The sequence below is a fragment of the Gorilla gorilla genome, chromosome 9, assembly GCF_029281585.2.
Source record: "Gorilla gorilla gorilla isolate KB3781 chromosome 9, NHGRI_mGorGor1-v2.1_pri, whole genome shotgun sequence".
Classification (NCBI taxonomy): domain Eukaryota; kingdom Metazoa; phylum Chordata; class Mammalia; order Primates; family Hominidae; genus Gorilla; species Gorilla gorilla.
Window position 1 is genome coordinate 71,457,577 of NC_073233.2, and position 23,163 is coordinate 71,480,739.

Genomic DNA, 23,163 nt, shown 5'->3' on the forward strand with positions numbered 1-23,163 from the left:
TGGGCAGAAAGGTCAGGAGCTGCTCAGCCCCCCATTTTCTCACTTCCTGTGAAGAAATTGGTGGGACCAAAGATGGCGGATGCACCCCGGAAGTATCCTCCAGGGGGAGACCTGTGCTTCCCTGGGGCGGTGGAGGGAGTAAGTGTTCAGGGCAGCCACTTGTCAGGGTGAGAGCTATGCTGAGAGCACCTGGAGAATCTTCCTGGCTAGCAGACAGCCACCTTCTCACTAGATCCTCACGTGGTGGAGAGCGCGCGAGCTCTGGTCTCTTCCTTTTCTTTTTTTTTTTTTTTTTTTCTGAAACAAGGTCTCATTCTGCCTCCCAGGCTGAAGTACAATGGCATGATCTTGGCTCACTGCAACCTCTGCCTCCCAGGTTCAAGCAATTCTCATGCCTCAGCCTCCCGAGTAGCTGAGATTACAGGCACCTGCCTCCACGCCTGGCTAATTTCTGTATTAGTAGAGATGGGGTTTCACCACGTTGGCCAGGCTGGTCTCGAACTCCTGACCTCAGGTGATCCTCCCACCTTGGCCTCCCAAAGTGCTGGGATTACAGGCATGAGCCACTGTGCCCGGTCTAGTCTCTTCCTTTTCATATAAGAACACTAAATCCATCCTAGAGGCTCTACCTTCACAACCTAATTACCTCCCAGTGACCCCACCTCCAATACCATCCCACAGGTGGGTTAGAGTTCAACATATGAATTTGGAGTGTGAGAGAAACACAAGCATTCAGTCCATAGCAGAGCCCAATTGTGTCTTTAATAGAATTAATACTAAGCTGCATTTCCAAATACATTTTCCTATGCTTTTAACTCCATTAAAATAAAGACTCATGAACACAAAACAGTAAAATCAGTAAAACAAACTCCATTCCTGCTGGCTAAATAATATTCCTCCGTAAGAACTGGTTGTTGTTGGGACAATTTCTTGGATTTATTGCCTTTCCCGCTTGCTTCTGGCCAGCAGGATCCCCACAAGGCTTGCAGCAGCCAGCAGGCCTGCTGCCACACCTACTGTCGTGACTGCACCAGTGACCTGCAGCAGAAGAGAAGGGAGAGCACACTCAGCATCAGGGCAGGACCACGATACATACACCAGGAAACTACAGCTCAGGAAAGACTCATCTGGCCCAGTCCTCTTCATTTGAATCACAGAGGGAACAAATATTGGCTGGGAGAGGGGATGCCAAGAGGTCAGGCCACCCAGGAAAGAGGAGTGGAGATGTCTGGTGGGCACAGAATGAATGGAAGAATGAAGCCATAGGCGTGATATACACAGAGTCAAAGGAGGAAAACCAGATGCACCTGTGGGTATTAAAAGCATAATAGGTCGGGCTCAGTGGCTCACACCTGCAATCCTCACACCTTGGGAGGCTGAGATGGGCCGATTGCTTGAGCCGAGGAGTTCAAGACCAGCCTAGGCAACATGGTGAGACCCCATCTCTACAAAAAAATACAAAAAAAAAAAAAAAAATAGCTGAGTCCAGGTGGTGCACACCTGTAGTCCCAGCTACTCAGGAGGCTGAGGCAGGAAGATCACTTGAGCCCAGGAGGCGGAGGTTGCAGTGAGCCAAGATTGCACCACTGCATTCCAGCTTGGGTGACAAAGTGAGTCCCTGTCTTAAAAAATAACAATAATAATTAAAGCAAAAAGCATAATAAACCCCAAGCAAGGACAGAGGGGCAGTGCCCCAGTGTTCTAGGTCAGGGCTGGCTGACTGGGGCCCTTGAGGCAGATATGAAGTTGGGAAATCAGCCCTGGGAACTCTCACTACACAGGCTTGAGGGCAGGGAGCTCGCCTGGATTGGTCTCAATGTCCCAGGTGATGATCCCACTGCCAGGCACAGAGTCGGCACTCATAATTCATCTGCTGAACAAATGCTGGCCCATGAGGAGCATTGAGGGTGTGCTTTAATGAGTAAGATTGTCTCACTTATGTGCTGGCAGGAAATGGTTCTGCAAAAGGAAGAAGAAACTCTGAAAAAACCACAGAGATGTGAGGCCGACCCCCAAGGGTTGGTGTGCTCGGCACAGCTTTTGGGAGCTAGCCGAGACAGTCTGCTGCGATCCTGTGGGTCTGCCCTGCCTGGGCCACTGTCTCTGAGAGACTAGCACTGGAGCCACTGGGGGAAACAACACGGGGTGGGGGGTGGGAGTGAAAACTGTGAGAATGGCTGCTTTCTGGATATCAGCACTGTGCTGCGAACTCTCCGGGCCCAGTATTTTTTTTAATCTGCCTGACAACTCTAGGAGGTAGTGATTCTAATTCCTACTTTCCAGAGGAGAAGACTGAGGATGGACAGTGTAAAGAACTCACGCAAAGGCCAGGGGCAGTGGCTCACACCTGTAATCCCAGCACTTTGGGAGGCTGAGGTGGGCAGATCATCTGAGGTCAGGAGTTCGAGACCGGCCTGGCCAACATGGTGAGACCCCCGTCTCTACTAAAAAAAATTAGCCAGGCATGGTGGCGTGTGCCTATAATCCCAGCTACCTGGGAGGCTGAGGCAGGAGAATTGCTTGAACCCAGGAGGCAGAGGTGGCAGTGAGCCAAGATCACACCACTGCACTCCAGCCTTGGTGACAGAGTGAGACTATGTCTCAAAAAAAAAAGAAAAAAAAAAAGAACTCACACAAAGCCACACAGCTGACAAGTGACAAGGCTCAGATCTGCCTGACTTCCCAACAGGGGCACTTAAGCCCTTCACAGACAGGGAAGCAAGTATTTAAACCAGTGACCAAACAGCAGATTTCTGTGGAGTATCAATGAATTTGAAGCATGTGAGTGACTGGGGAAAAGAAAGGGGGAAAAAGAACCATTTTATTCAAATACACTCAGAATTGTTTCCAAGTGTCAAAGATAAACAAAGCCAGACATAACTTAAGACAGCAAAAACAGATTTGATTCAATCTCTACTGACAGCAGGGAAAGAGCTGAGCTCCATTCCAATTTGTGCAGAGGTGACTGACATTGTAAAGGGAGATGGAGGAGTAGGGAGACCGGTGAGCGAGGGCTCAGTAGAGTCAGGGAGGTGAAATATTACAAAGGATTAGTCCCTGAATATGCGATGAGGCCAGCTGTGTCTGCTAGCTGGCAGTTATCAAAGTTAGGATTCTACCCTCCCATGGAGATTGGGGACAGAGGCTCTATCCTTCCTGATGATTATATTTCAAAGGACTGGCTCTCAGGTCCTTGAGGAAGACACTTCAGAGTTCTAAGAGATATACAGTCAGCCCTCCATATCCATGGATTCCACATCCATGGATCCAATCAATTGTGGATTGAAAACATTTGGAAAAAAAAATTTTTAAAGAACAATAAAAAATAATACACATTTTTAAAATACAGTATAACTACTTACATAGCATTTACATTGCATTGAGTATTATGAGTAATTATGAGTGGCTCATGCCTGTAATCCTAGCAGTTTGGGAGGCCAAGGCAGGTGGATCACTTAAGCCCAGGAGTTTGAGACCAGTCTGGGCAATATGGTGAAACCCCATTGCTACAAAAAAGAAATACAAAAATTAGCCGGATGTGGTGGCGTGTGCCTGTAGTCCCATCTACTCAGGGGGCTGAGGTGGGAGGATCCCCTGAGCCCAGGAAGGTTGAGGCTGCAATGAGGTGAGATCACATTTCAGTGAAGCACCTCTGCACTCCAGCCTGGGTGACAGAGTGAGGTGCTGTCTCGAAAATAAAATAAGTACATGGGAGGATATGCACAGGTTATATGCAAATATCATACCATTTTATACAAGGGACTTCAGTATCCATAGATTTTGGTGTCCTCAGGGGGTCCTGGAATCAATCCCTCCCCCACCCATGGATACCAAGAGATGACTGTATCTAAGTTTCAAAGGGACAGAGGAAAGATTCATAATTATAAGTCCTTTTTAATAAACAGTCTAAGAAAGGGTCAGGGTCTTTGTCAGGTGTTGGTTAGAACAAATGGTAAATTCTCCTGGCAGCAGAGAGCTTTCTTAGGCAGGCATTTATCAGGGGGCTAGGGTCATCCTACGGACACAGCCTTATTTTGCTAGAAGCAGTGCTAGAGCTTGGTCATCTATTAGAGCAGGGGCTGGATGGCGTTGTTGTGTGCCAAGAGTCCTGCAGCTTTCACAAGTCCACTTTCTTACAGAGCAAGAGCTAGAGACAGACAGAGGAGAGTCTTTCCAGACAGAGTCAGATGAGAAGGAAGGAGGGAGAGGAAGAAAGAAAGGCAAGTTATTGGGTGACCTGCAGGAGATGAAGTTCAACAAGAGAGGCTCCAGGACAAGGGACAAACTAAATAAAACTGCCTCCCCTGAGTCTTCCCCATTGGCTTGAGTTCTGACCCCTCAGAAGCATAGCAGAGGGCCAACCACTTCCTAAAATTGGGGTCTTCCAGATTGATTTTGTGGCTTCTGCACAGCCTATAGAAGAGCTTTTAGATGTATGATAAGGCAGCCCACCCCCAATCCCCTTCCGACACCCCTCCCATCCACAGCTAGGTCTACCCTCCTCAGCTCAACAGAGGGGAGACCCTGTCAGCAGGGTTCCCACTGAGTACCAGAGCATGTCCCACCATGCCCCAGTGCCCAGCATGGCCTGGCAGTCTCTCAGTTAATAGCGTGGGCTCCCTCCTGGGGTACTTGTTTCCAGAAGTTGTGGATTTTCCTTGCCCATCTCCCCTTTTTATCACCTCTCCTTCTCCTATCATACAACAGAACAGCTAAATCCTCCCACACCCTGAATCTACGGTGCACAGGCCAAGGTGTAAACACTCCTAGTCACCAGTAAGGGAGGATTCAAGAATGCATTGCTCCTAAACAAACAGGGCTTCAGAAACGAATATGCAACCACGTTGAGGCTCCTGCCTCATCTGTCTGCTGCTTTAGAATGAGAATTCTAAAGTGAGATGGTTGTCATGGAACTGTGCATTAACACACTCATTTGAATTGAAAAATTGTCAGTTTTTTTCTGAACGTCAAAATAAGCCTGATTAGGCTGATTGGTTTGACAATAACACCTGGCTTGGCTATTTAAACTACATGGAAGACATTTTTCCCTAACTGAATGAGCTAAATGTGCAACTCCAAGATTGTGAAGAAAACATGTACACAAATATGTGTATTTTGTCTTGCTCATGTCTATTTTCATCCCACCCTGGCCCCAGCAGGGACCCAGCCTCTGGCAGCTGAGGGAGTGGCCTGGCTCCTGGGAAGGGGACGCAGGCTGAAGATGCACCTGGTCACTGCGGGAGACGCCATAGCGCAGATCGTTCACGAAGTGCTCGCAGTTGTCACTGGTCAGCGAATAAGGCAACTCCTGCCCCACCAACTCCTCTGCCCGCTTGACGATTTTGTTGGAAGGCAGTGGTGGGTATCTGTCATCGTGCTTGTTATTGACCCTGTAGTTGTCTCCCCCAGCCACCACAGACAGCGGTTCCTTCTTCACTATGGCTTTGTTGGTCAGGGCAGACAGGACACTGGCTGCACCAGCTCCAGCAATTTCACCTGTGCAAACAGTGAGTTCAGTCCTGGGCAGGGCCTGGGGGGCTCAGAGCTGGAAGCCAAGCAGCCTCATCACCCTGAGCACCATCAAGGAGGAGCAGCTGTGGAAGGACTTGTCCATCCTGCCTGGCCTCAAACTTGAAAACAGGGAAGACCCAAGCCTGGGTGACTTTGGAGACGGTCCCTAAGCTCTGGTTTCCTCATTTCTAAAGTAAACAACCTGAACTCTAAAGGACCATATGAGTTCAGATATACCTGAAAGAGTCAACAGTCAAGGCAGTGTGGTACAGGGCAAAGAGAGGAGGCAGAAGAGCCCCAGGCCATAGTCCCAACTGCCTCTCACTAGCTTGTGGCTTAGAAAAAGTCACTCCAGGCCAGGTGCCTATAATCTCAGCACTTTGGAAGGCCAAGGCAGGAGGAACACTTGAGGCCAGGAGTTGGAGACCAGCTTGCACAATATGCTAAAACTCCTGTCTCTAAAAATAAAAATTTAAAAAGTAGCTGGGCATGGCAGCACATACCTGTAATTCTAGCTACTCCAGGGGCGAGGCTGGAGGATTGCTTTAGCGCAGAAATTACAGGCTGCAGTGAGCTGTGATTGTGCCACTACGCTCCAGCCTGGGCAGCAGAGTGACACCTTGTCTCCAAAAAGGTAAAGAAAAGAAAATGTCACCCATTGCCCTGAGCCAGTGCTGTGGGAGCTCCAGTAGGTGAGGGTGGCATTTTGAAACAGTAGGAAAGGAAACAGCTGAACAAGACAGAAGCCTGTCCCAGGAATCCAGGGTCCCCAGGTCCTGGCCGTGGCTCTCTTACTGTGTGTCTTCAGAAAAAGCCCTTCTCATCTTGGGACCCTGGTTTCATCATTTTCAAATTAGAGGAACTAGGCCAGGGGATGTCCATGCCCTCTAGCTTTAAATTCTCCAATTGGCCTCTAAAGGGGACCCCAGACTCCTGGGAAGCTGAAATGAAACAGTGGCCAAGTGACAGCACCCAGACCCCTCAGGGAGGGCCTGATGGACCCAGGAGTCTACAATGGACCCTGCTAGAAGCAGCCCAGCTTAGAGAAAGCCTGTTGTAATGTCAGTTTCTGAACAGCCAGTTTATCTAATGACCAGCTTCTAAACTTACGTGTGTATTCACACTTTCCTTTACTGATTTTTATTTTCTTTTCAAAAGGACATTTAAACAAATGTCTTGGTCCCAGCTCACTCCAGCTACAGGAGCAGGAATGAGGACCAGAGAGACCCTCTGCCAAGGAGAGAAACAGAGGAGTAGCACCCAGTCTTGCCTGGACAGACTGCAGATCCTAAAAAGAAGGGGAACTGGAGGAAACAAGATTAATACAGGTATAAAAATATGTCACCAATAATTTATTCTTTTTCATGAGAAAAATACACTGTCTCCTCCATCTCCACCCCTTTGTATCCCCTAACCCAATGTCTCCCCTTCTTGGCTTCTAAGATTCTGTTTTCTGCCCCATAGTTTTCCTATCTCTGCCCCTAGTCTTCCAACATCTCACTTCCTATTTCCACCTGTCGGTCTCCCCCAGGCCCCTCTCTTTCCCCTCTTCCTCTCACTCTCCCATTCCTGCCCCTCAGTCTCTCAGTTCTGGGATGGGGTTCTTCCTTCTCCCCAATAGATAGCACCCTTTCCTGTATTGCTGGTGAGGTACTTTGGACAACAGTTTGCCACTTTCTTATTAAACTAAATATTCACTTACCGTATGACCCTACAATCCCACTCCTAGGTATATACCCAGAAGAAATAAAAATCTGTGTTCACATATACAAAAAAAAAAGCCTGCATGGGAATATTTATAGTGGCTCTAATGATTATTGTAAAAAACTGAAAATCACCCAAATGTCATTCAACTGGTGAATGAATAAATAAATGGTGGTACATCCATACAATGGAATACTATTTAGCAATAAAAAGGAGCAAAGTGCTAACACATGCTACAACACACATCAACCTCAAATGCATGAAGTTAAAGTAACTGGACACAAAAGGCTACATTCTGTATGGTTTCACTTATATGACATTCTGGAAAAGGCAAAACTATAGGGACAGAGAAAAGACCATAGCTTGCCAGGAGCTGGAGGTGTGAGCATATATATGGGAGCTGACAACAAAGAGGCATGGGAGAATTTTAGGGGAATGAGGTGTAGTGTCCCCCAATTTTCCCCCACTTTCTTTCATTGTCCTGACTGAGTAATACAGAATGCCTTGACACTCTGTGACCCGGCTAGCTGTGTGTTGCCCTCTGCAGGCTTGAACCCAAGCTGGAGCCTTTAACGTTCATTCCCAGGCACTGATAAAGTTGTTTAGGTTTTTGCATGAAACACTGAAAGAGCAAATGTGTTGCTAAGCACATAGAAACTAGCCCCAGCTTTGAACCAAATTCTTTAAACCCTCATGTAAACCTCATAACCCAACCACCTTGTTCCAGACATTCCTGGGAAGAACATATACTGTCTTGCTGTCCAGTGAGAGAACACTTCAGCCCTCTGCATACAAGTTCCCCTAATAAATGCTTTGGACTGATCAGCCTGGCATTTAGCGCTTCTTTCTTTGGAATCCGAACTGGCCCCATCTCAGGATTTTTGGGGACAGTCCCCTGAAGAAACTCCCCTGACACCACTTTTGGGGCCACTCCAACCATGGATTCAGCTGAACAGAGAACATTAGGGAATTATTCTGTAACTGGATTATGGTGATTATGGTGATGGCTACATAGTCATATGCATTTGTCAAAACTCATAGAATTGCATCCTAAAAAGGATAAATTTTACTATTTGTAAACTATTCTTAAATAAATCTAATTTTTAAAAACTAAACACATGCACACAGTTAAAGAGAAAATTTCCCCAAAATGCTAGCTGTAACCATAAACAAAACTTAAGCTATCCTTATGTCAACATTGTGGACTTATGCTCTGCTTTCTTTAGCATCCCAGTAGACAGGTAAAGTCAGTATTTCTTTAATTTTACTTGGAGAAGTCAACAGCATACTTGGACAGTATTACTGAGGCTCCCATATACTTTTCACAAGTTTTACATAAAAATTTAAAACCCCTGAAATTTCCCAGAAATGCAATATGTAGATGATTTGTTTCTGTGTTCCTCATCTAAAGAGGACTCAGAAATTTACTCAATATATCTCTTATAACAACTAGCTCATAAGGGTTATAAGATCTCTCAAGATAAGCTTCAACTTTCATAAGAGATGGTTCATTATCTAGGTCATAATTTATCTAAAAAAGGAATATTTCTGTGCCCAGAAAGAATAAATAATATCCAAAATTATCCTTGACCTGTAACGGAAAGACAACTTAGAGGATTCCTCAGGCTTGCAGGATATTGCAAGTCCTGGAGCCCAAATTATTCTCTATTGGCCTCTCCACTCTCTTTTTTTGTGTATGCCAGAAGGCTTGTGGAGAGTATTAACAGTAGCCTGTTCAGTAATATTGACACACTGGGAACACCCCTGATATGGTTTGGCGTGTCCCCACCCAAAATCTTATCTTGAATTGTAATCCCCATATGTTAAGGGCAGGACCAGGTAGAGGTAATAGGATCATGGGGGTGGTTTCCCTCATGCTATTCTAATGATACTAAGTGGATCTCATGAGATTTGATGGTTTGTTTTGTTTTGTTTGAGACAGAGTCTCACTCTGTCACCCAGGCTGGAGTGCAGTGGTTCAATCTTGGCTTACTGCAACCTCTGCCTCCCAGGTTCAAGTGATTCTCATGACTCAGCCTCCCAGGTAGCTGGGACTACAGGCATGCACCACCACACTCAGCTAATTTTTTAATTTTTTTTTAGTAGAGATGGGGTTTTGCCATGTTGGCCAGGCTGGTCCTGAACTCCTGACTTCAAGTGATCCACCCACCTCGGTCTCCCAAAGTGCTGAGATTATAGGCATGAACCACTGTGCCCAGCCATCTTCACTCTATTAACTAACCAAAAATAGCACTGAGGAACTTCTTCCGTGGGAAATAAAACATGAGAAGACCTTTACTGAACTTAAATGGGCTTTACAGAATCCTTTCACACTAGGACTCCCCAACTATTCTAAGCCCTCTACATGTTTGTCTGTGAATGGAACAATCAGGCTTTTCTCACCCAAAAACATGGAGGAAAAAGTAGACCTATAGCCTATTATAGCCTGTAATTGGACCTAGTAACCAGGGCATATCCAAATTGTTTAAAGGCACATGTCAACATGACCTCACAGTTTCACCACTCAGATACAAATAAGTAAGCTTATGCAGCACTGCTACCTTAAAAGTATGTAAGTCTCTAGTCAATTACAACAGAAAACAATGTACTTCTTCATTTATATAACTTTATAAACTGAGCTGTCATTGCTGTGAGCCAAGCTTCTTGTCATTTTAGTTCAAAGTCTCTGGATCCGAGAACTGTTCCTTTGTATACGCAACAAGCCTTTTAAATTTCTCTAGCTTGATTTGATTTCATTTATATACACATCTATACATAGACATATATGTGTATATATACATATATAAGTATCAGTATTTCTACAACTCTTGAAAAGAGTTGCATATATATCTACATATATAAATGCTCTGAGTTTCACTTCCCCTGTGACTCAGCCCAAGTCTGTATGTGTACATATACATATCTTCCTATTAGTCATATTGATAATATGTGTTATGCACTGTATTCTCTCAAGAGTCTTAAATGTTTGTCAGCAGCCACTGACTCATCATGACAATCTCTATAAGAATTATATCTGGGCTGGGCGCAGTTGTTCACGCCTGTAATCCCAACACTTTGGGAGGCTGAGGTGGGTGGATCACGAGGTCAAGAGATTGAGACCATCCTGGCCAAAATGGTGAAATCCCATCTCTACTAAAAATACAAAAAAGTAGCTGGGCATGGTGGTGGGCACTTGTAGTCCCAGCTACTCAGGAGGCTGAGGCAGGAGAATCACTTGAACCCAGGAGGCAGAGGTTGCAGTGAACCGAGATTGCACCACTGCACTCTAGCCTGGCAACAGAGCAGACTCTGTCTCAAAAAGAAAAAAAAAAGAGTTAAATCTGTATGTGTACATATACACATACAAACTTGGGCTGGGTCACAGGGAAAGTGAAACTCAGAGCATCTGTATATGTAGATATATATACATCTATACACATGTATATAAATATGTCTATATATGTAGATAGATATACATCTATGTGTGTATATATAGATGTGTATATATACATCTGCTGTACAACTATTTTAATGGCTGTATAGCACTCCATTATATACAGGTATATCTATTTTACTTGACCAACCCCCTGCTGTCTCGCACTTGAGTAGTTTCCAGTATTTTGGCATTTTCTTTGACGCCATGATGCTTCAGATGGAAAGGGAGGTTGCTTTAGCCCCTGGCTAGGCCTTGCACCAGTGCTTTCCTGTACCTTCCTTCATTTCATCCCTCCATGAGGCAGGACATAGGGATTCTCATCCCTGCTTTGTAGAAGGTGCAGCTGAACTTAGTGATGTGAAGCCGCATGCTCAAGGCACACAGTCTGTAAGCAGAGGAGCCACAATTCCAAACTGGTTCTGTTGAGTTGGGAGGCCTACGTGCTCCTTCCATTATACTATATGCTCAGTTGTATGCTATCTGAAGGAAGCAACTGCTTCTTACTCTTGCTTGTATCTCCACAACAACAAATACACAGGAGATCCCACGGAGGGATGCTCACCAAGTACAGTGAGTTGGTTCAGACTGAACCCCACTCTATAATGGAATAAAGGTCAATAGTCTCTCCACCAATTTACTGCAAAAGAAGAATAGCAGTTGCTACATCTAGCAGGAAAAAGCACAATTCATTCAGCATTATGTATTGAGTGCCTACTCTGCTAGACCCTGAAGTGAGGACAAGCACGTAATTGTGCATCTCTTCACATTCTTGATCTCAACCCTTGTGCTTAAAAAGAGAACCCATCCTTACTTGCGGGAGCCAGATGGACCACATAGCCATCTCCCACGTAGATGGCCCAGTGTGCATAGCCAAAGCGAGAAATCTCAATCAGGTCTCCAAGTCTCGGTCTTGGTCTGGCCTGCAACAGAAAAACCAGAAACAGGCAGAGGTGAGCCATCTGCAGGAAACATTCTAGGGCCTGACCTGCAAGGAGCCCCAGCTCAGCCTGCAGATTCCCTGTGCTCATCACCTGCAGGAAACAGGAAGGAGGGAACACTCCTCACATATGTAGGAAGCACCTTCATTTACTGGGGCTGCAGGACTGAAAAGTTGCTCTTCAGGGGACAAGGAGGAGATGAAGAGAGTATCTTTGAGGGAGATTTTCATGCATGTGCAGCACAGGAGTGTGATGGAGTGATGTGCCCAGGCTGAGTGTGAGTGCATTTTATGCACAGAGTATGTTTTTGTCAGCTAGTGACTGCATGATTCCGAAGGAAGCCTAAAATGCCTCTTTAAGGGCCACCTGCCATGAGCCTGAGCCCAAGTGATTCCTACAAGTTCTAGAGCTCTGACTTGCAACGCCCAACATGTCAGAGGCAGGCGGACACTTGACCCACATTATACACCACTCCTTTGGGTGAAAACTATCATTACCCCCACTTGACAATGAGCACATGGAGTCTCAGGAAGGTTAGGTAACTTGCCTAATAAGTAGAAGAGCAGGAATGAAGGGTAGGGCTGAATGTTTCCAACATTAATGCCTTTAACCATCCCAGAATGTCCTAGGCAAGCCCAGGGCAGCTGAAGTCTGAGCTCAGGCTAAAATTAAAGCAAGGGATGGCAGGGTGTGTTTGGAGTTGGTGGTAGGGCAGTGCCCCTCCGGACGGTGCATAGGTGCGAGGAATGTTGCCCTGGCCACACCCAGAATGGGAGACAGCCCTTGCCACATAAATCCTGTTTCCGGTATTCTCTGGTGCCAGCCAGCACCCCTCCTCCCCCTATCTCAGCTGAGCCAAGCCACAAAGGAGTTGAACTGCTGCCGAGGGTGGTGAGAGTGCCAGCCAACTCAAAGTCTGGTGAGGAGCTATAGTTAAAAGTAAAGCCTTTCATTTGAAGTAATTTGGATGGAATTGGAGATCATTATTCTAAGTGAAATAACTCAGGAATGGAAAACCAAACATCCTATGTTCTCACTCGTAAGTGGGAGCTAAGCTATGAGGACACAAAGGCATAAGAATCATACAACGGACTCTGAGGACTCAGGGAAAAGGGTGGGAGTGGGTGAGGAATAAACGACTACACACTGGGGCTGGGTGTGGTGGCTCTCGCCTATAATCCCAGCATTTCGGGAGGCCGAGATGGGTAGATTGCCTGAGGTCAGAAGTTCAAGACCAGCCTGGCCAACATGGTGAAACCCCCATCTCTACTAAAAATACTAAAATTAGCTGGGTATAGTGGCAGGCGCCTGTAATCCCACCCACTTGGGAGGCTGAGGCATGAGAATTGCTTGAACCCGGGAGGCAGGGGTTGCAGTGAGCAGAGATCGTGCCACTGCACTCCAGCCTGGGCGATAGAGTGAGACTCCATCACAAAAAAAAAAAAAAAAAGACTACGCATTGGGTACCGAGTACACTGCTGAGATGATAAGTACACCAAAATCTCAGACATCACCACTAAAAACTCATTTATGTAACCAAATACCACATGTTCCCCCCCAGAACCTTGAAATTTTAAAAAAAGTAAAGCCTTTGACTAGAGGGGTCAAGAGTCAACTTGACCAAATAAGGGACAATTTGAGCATCAAAAAAATAATAATAAAAATAACTGTACACAAACTGAAACACATCAAATATGTTAAAACCCACGTGTTCATAAGGATATTTTTAAAAAACACTAGGCATCTTTGGAGGATGGAAAAGAATCACCCTATTATTCCAAAAGCTGGTAAATAAAGGAAAAGATTCGAGCATTTCCTAACTGAATTGTCCTCACGGAATGCAATTTAAAACTACAACAAACCCCAAAGCTACAAACCAATACTTGTAAGGTAGCCATATATGTATGCAAAAACAGAAAAATATTTGGAAGAATACGCACCAGGTTGTACAGAGGGGAAAGGCTGTACAGATGGGAAGGATGGTCAAAGGGGACATTAGTTTTTATGCTAATAGTTTTGGTTTTTGGCTTTTGGCTTTTTTTGAGACATGATCTCATTTTGTCACCCAGGCTGGAGTGTAGTGGCACTATCACAGCTCACTGCAGGAAGCCTCAGCCTCCCCAGCTCAAGTGATCCTCCCACCTCAGCCTCCCAAGAAGCTAGGACTATAAGCACATACCATTATCCCTGGCTAATTTTAATATTTTTTGTAGGGATGGGATCTCACTATGTTGCCCAGGCTAGAGTTTCGGTTTTTCAAACAAAGTGAATGTGTTCACATATTTCTCGTGGAATTAAATACATTCTTTCTTTTTTAAGTTGAAGCTTTAGAGTCAGACCCTCCTAAGTTCGAATTCCCTCTCTGACTTTTGGGCAGCCCCCTCTCTAATACTTACCAGTATATCATTCCTCCTATCCGTGAAGTTGGCAGTAATTATGCCTACTTCATAGGATTGCTTATTAACTACCTGGTGTGGATTAAATAAAAGTGTTTAGCATGGTGTCTGGACCCCTGAGCACTTGGGAAATGTGGCTGCTATTGGGTCTAAAGGAAGAAGGAACCTAAGAAGGAATTGGAGGGAAGGAGGGAAAGTAGAGGGACTGGCCCTGCCTGGAGGCGAGGGAGACAGAGCCCTTTCTGACAGCCCCCATTGCCACCCACACAGCTGGTGCCCTTTCCCTGGACCCTCCCTCCCCAGCTCATCCCACCCACTGAGGATGATGTGACAGAGGAGGTGGCCTGTGGGGTAAACCAAGGGCTGCTCTCCCTGAGCCCACCATTCCTGCCTTCACGAGGCTTAGCAGAGCCACTGGGAGTGTGGCCAGAGGAGGGCTTGGAAAAGCATAAATGCAAACTTTGGCCACAGTAGAACCAGACCCCATGCAGCAGCTGAGGCTGGGGAGCCTCCAGGGTCATAACCCAGCACCGTGGTTCCTTCCCACAGTGTCTGAGAGAGCCAGACCCCCAGAACACAGCATGTGCCCATGTGCCCTCCATGCCAGAGCTGTAGACCAACAAGGAGAACACACATAATCATCACTAATAGGGTGGTTGTTCCTCAAATCAAAGCTTTAAAACCCTTTCTGGGGACTTACCAAAGCCATCCTTCCTTCAAGATGATGTCTTGTGTGTTGCTGACTGTGTCCAGCCTTAAATTAGCTCTGAGTTTCACTTTCCCTGTGACCCAGCCCATATACAACTATTTCAGAACATAGGCTGGGTGCGGTGGCTCACACCTGTAATCCCAGCACTTTGAGAGGCTGATGCGGGAGGATCACGAGGTCAGGAGATCGAGACCATCCTGACTAACACGGTGAAACCCCGTCTCTCCTAAAAAATAGAAAAAATTAGCTGGGCGTGGTGGTGGGCACCTGTAGTCCCAGCTACTCAGGAGGCCGAGGCAGGAGAATGGCGTGAACCCAGTAGGTGGACCTTGCAGCGAGCAGAGATCGTGCCACTGCACTCTAGCCTGGGCGACAGGGCGAGACTCAGTCAAAAAAAAAAAAAAACAGAACATCGATCAAAGTTCATGTAAAATTTTCCCTGTCTTCAAACAGGGGCAGAGCACATATCAAGTAGGCAAGGCGGCATGAAAATCAGCCAGACAGAAGAGGAATCAGAGCTCAGGATATAGATTGAGAAGGACTTAGTGGCAGTGTGGTCAGGGGCACAGCTGACAATCACCAAGTTTCAGGTGGAACAAGCAAGATCCAGTGGTTGTGGGGGCAAGGGAGGATATAGAGACAGAGACCATGGGGGAAAATTTCAAAAAGGAGAGAGGAGCCCCAGAGAGACTGAGATTCACACCTCCAAATTGGGAATGATGGTTGCCGGGACAGGCAAACATTTCCACCAACCTCAAACCCCATGGCCCTAGAAAAATCGTATTATCGGAGGCACATTCCTCTACCCTGGAAACAGAGTGAGCCTGCTTGGACAGCAGTATAGAAACCACTCCCCTTTCTGCCTCTCACCCACAGTTCAGAAACACTCATTCCGCACCAAATGGAAACCAAAACCCAATACTGGGTGTGTAGAGGTTGCTTCTTTGAGGCACCTGCATGCTTATCTCACCCAAGCTCCAAATAAGTATCTCTTCTGTCATCTACATATAGTTGTCCAGTCCTGAGCCAACTGGACAGGAAGGGGTGGGTGGGGTTGGGGGGAGCTGAGCATCCTCACTGTGGGGCATGGGGGCAAGGACCAATAACTTACCCTCTTCAGGCTATAAACAAACAAACAAAGAGCTTTAGTGTGGGGATGCAGATGGACTGGAGCCAGAACTGGAAAACTCTTTGGGAGCCACAGCAGTTCTGCATGACCAGCTACTCCCTCAGCTCATGTGGCCACGTGGTCTTGCTCTCATAGAGACGGCCTCTCTCACCACCTCCACTCCATTCTCCTCTGGGTTGCAGTGGGACAATCTTCAAAGTATTCCTTCTGGAGGGAGACAGTAGGGTTGGCTTGGCTAATTATCTCCTGCCCCATTGTCCAGAGCCCTCTGGGCCGGTGCCACTCGGGCTTGCTGATCATCTTTTTAGGGGCTGACCTCCAGTCCAGCAATCTCAGTTCGTCCTATGCCTGCCCTCCCCTTGCAACCACATCACACCCCTGTTTCCTGGGGCAGATGGACTTCCACGTGCTGTCTGCTGAAAGGATCTCAGGTGGGTTGGCACAATGACCAACCAGACCATGCAGGGCGGAGTTGGGGAGGAACATCACTGTACTCATGCTGGGGCTTGTGGCTTTTCACCGAATCCAAGCTGTTCAGAGTGTCAGGAAATTATGTCCAGGAGCTATAGGAAAGGAGAGTCTGCAAATCAAGGGCCGGTGGACTGAGAATTCTGCTGTCTCCCTACTGTTCATGCTGAGCAGGAAAGGTGACAAAGTTCTACTGACAGAGAACAGGGTAGGGCAGGCCACACCCAGCCTGCTGGTGAGCTCTAGGCCTACAGCCTGGAATACTTACATTTTTGTTCACATGCACGCTCTCTATGTTTGTTTAATTGTATAAAAGGCTATAAAAGGAAAGATAAGCCTCCATTCTCCCCACCTCCAGCCTCCAGCCTCCAGCCTCCAGCAACCCAATTCCCCTTTCTAGAGGCAATGCTATCTTTCTGTGTATATGCCAGGAATATCTTGGGCTACATATAATTTTAATGGGCTTTGGCCGGGCACAGTGGCTGATGCCTGTAATCCCAGCACTTTTGGAGGCCAAGGTGGGTGAATCACTTGGGTCAGAAGTTCAAGACCAGCCTAGCCAACATGGCAAAACCCCGTCTCTACTAAAAATACAAAAATTAGCTGGGCTTGGTGGCGCACGCCTGTAGTCCAGCTGCTTGGGAAGCTGAGGCAGGAGAATCTATTGAACCTGGGATGCAGAGGTTGCAGTGAGCCAAGATCACGCCACTGCCCTCGAGCCTGGGTTACAGAGCGAGACTATGTCTCAGAAATAAATAAATAAATAAAGGATTTTATTAAATCTTATATCCATATAGAAGAATAATTGCAACATAAGTATAAAACACTAGAAATAATAACAAAACAGGTACCAATAAACCTAGTTGAAGAAATAGAAAATAACCAGTTTCTTAAATAAGCCCTGTGTCCCACAAAAACCTGTCCACAGATGTTCATAGCAGCCGTGGTGGTTAATTTGATGTGTCAATCCGACAGGGCCATGGGGTGCCCAGATGCTGTGTGATGTCTGGGCATGTCTGTGAGGTGCTTCCAGATGAGATCAGCATTTGAATTGGTGGAATGAGTAAAGCAGATGACCCTCCCTTTTGTGAGTGGGGAGCATCAATCTGTTGAGGGCTTGATTAGAACAAAGCTAGAGGAATGAGGAATTCGTCCCCTTTTTGTCTGCCTCACTGCTTGTGTTGAGACAGCTCACCTCATCTTCTGCCCTCATACTGGGATTTACTCTATCGGCTCCCTGGATTCCCAGGTCTTTTGACGCAGACGGAATGATACCACTGCCTTTCCTGAGTCTCCAGGGTCTCTAGCCTGCAAACAGCAGATGGTGGGACTTCTCAGCCTCTGTGATTGCTGCAGCAGCTAATTTTTTGTAAGAAATCTTGATGGGGCCGGGCATGGTGGCTCACGCCTGTAATCCCAGCACTTTGGGAGGCCAAGGCGGGCGGATCATGAGGTCAGGAGATTGAGACTATCCTGGCTAACTCGGTGAAACCCCGTCTCTACTAAAAAATACAAAAAAAAAAAAAAAATTAGCTGGGCTTGGTGGTGGGCACCTGTAGTCCCACCTACTCCGGAGGCTGAGGCAGGAGAACGGCGTGAACCCGGGAGGCGGGGCTTGAAGTGAGCCAAGATGGCGCCACTGCACTCAAGCATGGGCGACAGAGCAAGACTCCATCTCAAAAAAAAAAAAAAAAAAGAAATCTTGATGGATAGAAAACCTCCCATTGGTTCTGTTTCTCTGAAGAACCCTGACTAATACTCAGCATTATTCATAATTGCCAAAAGGTGACACCCAAATGTTCAACTGATGAATAAATAACAAAATGTGGTATATTCGTATGATGTAATATTATTCAGCCATAAAAAGGGTACTGATACATGCTAAAATATAGAGGAAGCTTGAAAACATGATAAATGAAAGAAGCTGGTCACAAAAGCCATATAGTATATGATTCCATTTATTTGAACTGTCAAGAATGGGAAAACACACAGAGACATAAAGTAAATTCATGATTGTAATGATTATTTAGGGATGGAAGGGCTAGGGGATTCAGGTTGTGTTTCTTTTTAGGTGATGAGAAGGTTTTAAAGTTGATTGTGGTAATAGTTTCATAACTGTGAACATGCTAAAGGGCATCGAATTATATACTTTAGTAAGTGAACTATGTGGTATTGAGGCAGGATAGATAGTCAAGGAGATGACCACGTCCTTGGGACATGGCAACCACACTGTCAACAGCACGATGAGCCCTGTAACCATGTTCATTGGGACATAGCAACCGCACCAACAACACAACAAACCTCAGCACTCACACTGTAATCAAGCTCATCCAAGCAGAACTACCTTCACTGGGGACTTTCCCCTGTAGAGAGCATGTGCATTTTCACTTTGCTTGTCCTCAGAATGACCCTTTGCTCATTATAATAGTAAAAAACACACCCCTGGGTAGAGATTTAAGACGGCAATGAGACATGCAATGTATGAACAAGCATGTACAGCAACTGCTCATGTGCACCCAGAGGACCACCCAGAACATGCTTACTAGGAACACACCTCTTCCCACCCACTATGAATAATCATGTAAGACTCTCATAAAGGGAGTTCCCTCAGAGCCAGTCTTTGCTGACTCACTCTTGATCAGCCCACTCTGACTTATCTTTCAGAGTGTACCTTTCAGAGTGTATCTTTCAGAGTTTTATCTTTGCACTAAATTACTTTCAGCTGTTTCTTTTTACACTCAGCTTTCAGAGTGTTCTTTCTCTTTTGCAATAAATTGCTTTCTGTTGTTCCTCTATGGTTGTGTCTCTTGTTAAAATTATTTTAACCAAGAAGACAAGAACAGAGGTCTCACAATCACCGTCAACAGTTTGTAAATTATACCTCAATGAAGCTATTACCAAAAAAATTAACCCTGTGTTCCTCTTCCTCCTAATGCAGTTGTAGCCACTCTCCTGAATTTTGTCTCTATTGTCCTATTGATTTTTAAATTTTTTATAAACACATCCCTTAATAATATATAAATGTAATCTTTAACAATATACATTTAGTTTATAATTTTTAAAGTTTGTAAAAGTAGAATCAAACATCAAGCATTCCATAACAATATTTTTGGTTCAATATTAGGTTTCATACCCATGTTGATTGGCCATAGCTATTCATTCATTTGCATGGTACTCCCATGTGGCAAATGGGAATGTGCCACAGTTTACTTATCCTGACTCCTGTCAACAATCACTGGAGGTTGTATATAGTCCATTCTCACACTGCTGTGAAGAAATACCCAAGACTGGGTAATTTATAAAGGAAAGAGGTTTAATTGACCCACAGTTCCACATTGCTGGGGGGCCTCAGGAAACTTACAATCACGGCGGAAGGCAAAGGAGAAACAGGCACCTTCTTCACAGGGCAGCAGGATGGAGTGAGTGCAAGCAGGGGAAATGCCAGATTCTTATAAAACCACCAGATTGGCCAGGTGCGGTGGCTCACGCCTGTGATCCCAGCACTTTGGGAGGCCGAGGCAGGCAGATCACGAGGTCAAGAGATCAAGACCATCCTGACCCACATAGTGAAACCCCATCTCTACTAAAAATACAAAAATTAGCTGGGTTTGGTGGTGCAAGCCTGTAGTCCCAGCTACTCAGGAGGCTGAGTCATCAGAATCGCTTGAACCCGGGAGGCGGAGGTTGCAGTGAGCCAAGATCGCACCACTGCACTCTAGACTGGTGACAGGGCAAGACTCCATCTCAAAAATAAATAAATAAATAAATAAAAATAAGATCTCACAAGATTCACGTACCATCATTAGAACAGCATGGGGGAACCACCCCCATGATCCCATTACCTCCACCTGGTCCCGCCTTTGACACGTGGGAATTACAATTCAAGATGAGATTTTGGGTGGGGACACCGCCAAACCATATTAGGGGTGTTCCCAGTGTGTCACCATTACTGAACAGGTTACTGTTAATACTCTCCATGGTATGTTTTGATAAACAGATGTTCTTATCTAATGTAATGAAATTTATCTCTTTGTACTTTACTTTTTGTCTTTATTTTTTGTGCTTATGAACTACAGTAAGGTCATAAAGATGTTCTCCTGTATTTGCTTCTAAAAATTGACATTTGGCCAGGCACGGTGGCTCACACCTGTAATCCCAGCACTTTGGGAGGCCGAGGTGGGTGGATCACCTGAGGTCAGGAGTTCAAGACCAGCCTGGCCAACATGGTGAAACCCATCTCTACTAAAAATACAAAAATTAGCCAGGCGTGGTGGTGCACGCCTGTAATCCCAGCTACTCAGGAGGCTGAGACACAAGAATTGCTTGAACCCGGGGGGCAGAGGTTGCAGTGAGCCAAGATCATGCCACTGCACTCCAGCCTGGGCAACAGAGCGAGACTCTGTCTCAAAAATAAAATAAAAATAAAAATTGACATTTGTCCTTCACATGTAAGTCTAAAATTCTCCCCAAACTAACTTTTTCTGTGCAGTGCAAAGTCCATGTGGTTATATGTGAATACCATTTACTAGTTAGGGATCAACAAACTATAGCCTACAGGCAAATGCAGCCCTTCATCTGTTTTTGTTTTGTTTATAATAGACACTGGGTGTCACTATGTTGCCCAGTTCAAATAATCCTCCTGCCTCAGCCTCCCAAAGTGCTGGGATTATAGGGGTGAACCACCATGCCTGGTCTCCTTTGCCCGTTTTTGTACAGCCCAGTAGCTAATAATGGTTTCTGCATTTTAAATGGCTGAGAAAAACAAAAAGAAAGCTAATAACTCATGACCCATGAAAATTATATGAAATTTAAATCTCAATGCACATAAAGTTTTATTAGAACATATCCATGATCATTTGTTCACGTACAGTATTGTCTATAGCTGCTCTTACAATACCACAGCAGAGGTGACTAACTACAACAGACACTGTGAACACCACATAAGGCTGTCTAGCCCTTACCAAAAAAGTTTGCCAATCCCTCAATAGTTCATCCTTTCCCCCCATGATCTGCAGTACTGTCTCTGTTGTAAATTAGAGTTTCATTTATTTGTGGGTCTGTTTTGGAAATTTGGCTCAATCCATTGGCCAATTTAACTATCTCTACACCAAAAATACACTATCTTGATCACAATAATAATTTATAATAAGCCTTAATAATAACACAAGTCTCCCTGCCTGATGTTCCTTCTTTGTTAATGAAATAGCTAACCCTGCCTCTTTACTTTTCCAAATACATTTCAGAATCTGGCTTCCAATTCCAGGAAAGACCTTGTTGGGATTTGGTTTGGAATCACATTGAATCTATAGGTGAGTTTTGAAAGAAACTGACAAACTTATGCCATTGAGGCTTCCTATCCATTAATGATATATCTCTCTCCATTTATGAGGTCTTCTTTAATGTCCTTCAATATTTTCTCCATAGAGGTCTCACTCATTTGTTACCATAATCCTTGGTAAAACTCACCTACACGACCATCCACGTACTCCATTTCTTTGTAGAAAAAGTGTTAACTACTGATTTATCCTTTAATGAGCAAAGGACTGCTTAGATTTTTAAATATTTTCTTGGTTCAATTTTGATGACATTTTTCTTGGAATATATCAATTCCATCAAAATTTTCCAATTTTTTGTAATTATTTATCAATATTTGTTTTTGCTGGTTTAATCTCTGCAGCATCTATAGTTGTGGTCTCTTTTTTACTCCTAAATCATTTGCTGTGCCTTCTCTCTTTTATATGCTTGTTTTTCTTCATTTATTTTTGCTCATATCTTTGTATTGTCTTCCCCTTTTTCTGCCTTCTTAAATTGGATAATCAACTCCTTAACTTGCACCTCTCCTTCCTTTCTTTCTTTTTCTCTTCTTCTTTTGCTTTCTTTCTCTTTTTCTTTTCTTTTCTCCAGGCTAGTATTGAACTCCTAGCCTCAAGCGATCCTCCCTCCTCAGCCTCGCAAAGTGCTGGGATTACAGGCATAAGCCACCATGCCCAGTCACCTTTTCCTTTCTTAATGTAAGGATTTATGCTACAAAATTTTTTCTAAGCACCCCTTTAGCTGCATGGTCCAAATATTGGTATCTAGTATTTTTGTTATCATTCAGCTCTAAATATTATCTAACTCCCATTAGTTTTCTTTTTTTGACTCATAATGTATCTAGCAGTATATTCTAAAATTCCTGAAAGTATAGGGTTTTTCTGGTTATCTCTCGCTATTGATTCCTGAATTAATTGCATTACGGTTAAAGAAGATTATTTCTATGTTACTAATCTAAAATTTGTTGGCTTGCTTTAAGACTCTCATAAATATTCCATGTGTGCAGTTGAAAAGAATCTGTATTTCACAATTATATTATATATGGTCATTAAGTAAGCTTCTTGGTAAATTTTCTATGTCTTTATAGACTTTTATGTTTCCTTCATTCATCAGTTCCTTAGAAAGGTGTATTTAGATCTCCCACTATGACGATGTTTGTCCTCTCCAAAATTCATGTTGAAACTTAATCTCAAATGTGGCAGTATTGAAAGATGGGGCTTTTGGCAGGGTGTGGCGGCTCATGCCTGTAATCCCAACACTTTGGGAGGCCGAGGCAGGCAGATCACCTGAGGTCAAGAGTTCAAGATTAGCCTGGCCAACTTGGTGAAACCCCATCTCTACTAAAAATAGAAAAATTAGCCAAGCATGGTGGCACACACCCATAATCCCAGCTACTCAGGAGGCTGAGGCAGGAGAATTGCTTGAACCCAGGAGACAGAGGTTGCAGTAAGCCAAGATCCCACCACTACACTCCAGCCTGGGTGACAGAGTGAGACTCTATCTCAAAAAAAAAAAGGAAGAAAGGAAAGGAAGGAGAGGAGAGAAGAGGAGGGGAGGGG

The 23,163-nt window shown here is 45.0% G+C and overlaps 1 protein-coding gene across 1 annotated transcript; it reads right to left on the reverse strand.

The window, feature by feature from the left end:
- Positions 1-742: 742 nt before the first annotated feature.
- PLAAT2 (phospholipase A and acyltransferase 2) lies at positions 743-14,747 on the reverse strand. The gene is made up of 4 exons (XM_004051407.4): positions 14,686-14,747; positions 11,463-11,571; positions 5,228-5,496; positions 743-1,038 (listed from the first exon to the last, which is right to left on the reverse strand). The coding sequence occupies exons 1-4, from the start codon at positions 14,692-14,694 to the stop codon at positions 937-939; spliced, it is 489 nt and encodes a 162-aa protein (XP_004051455.1). The 5' UTR covers positions 14,695-14,747; the 3' UTR covers positions 743-936.
- Between the last annotated feature and the right edge of the window lie 8,416 nt (positions 14,748-23,163).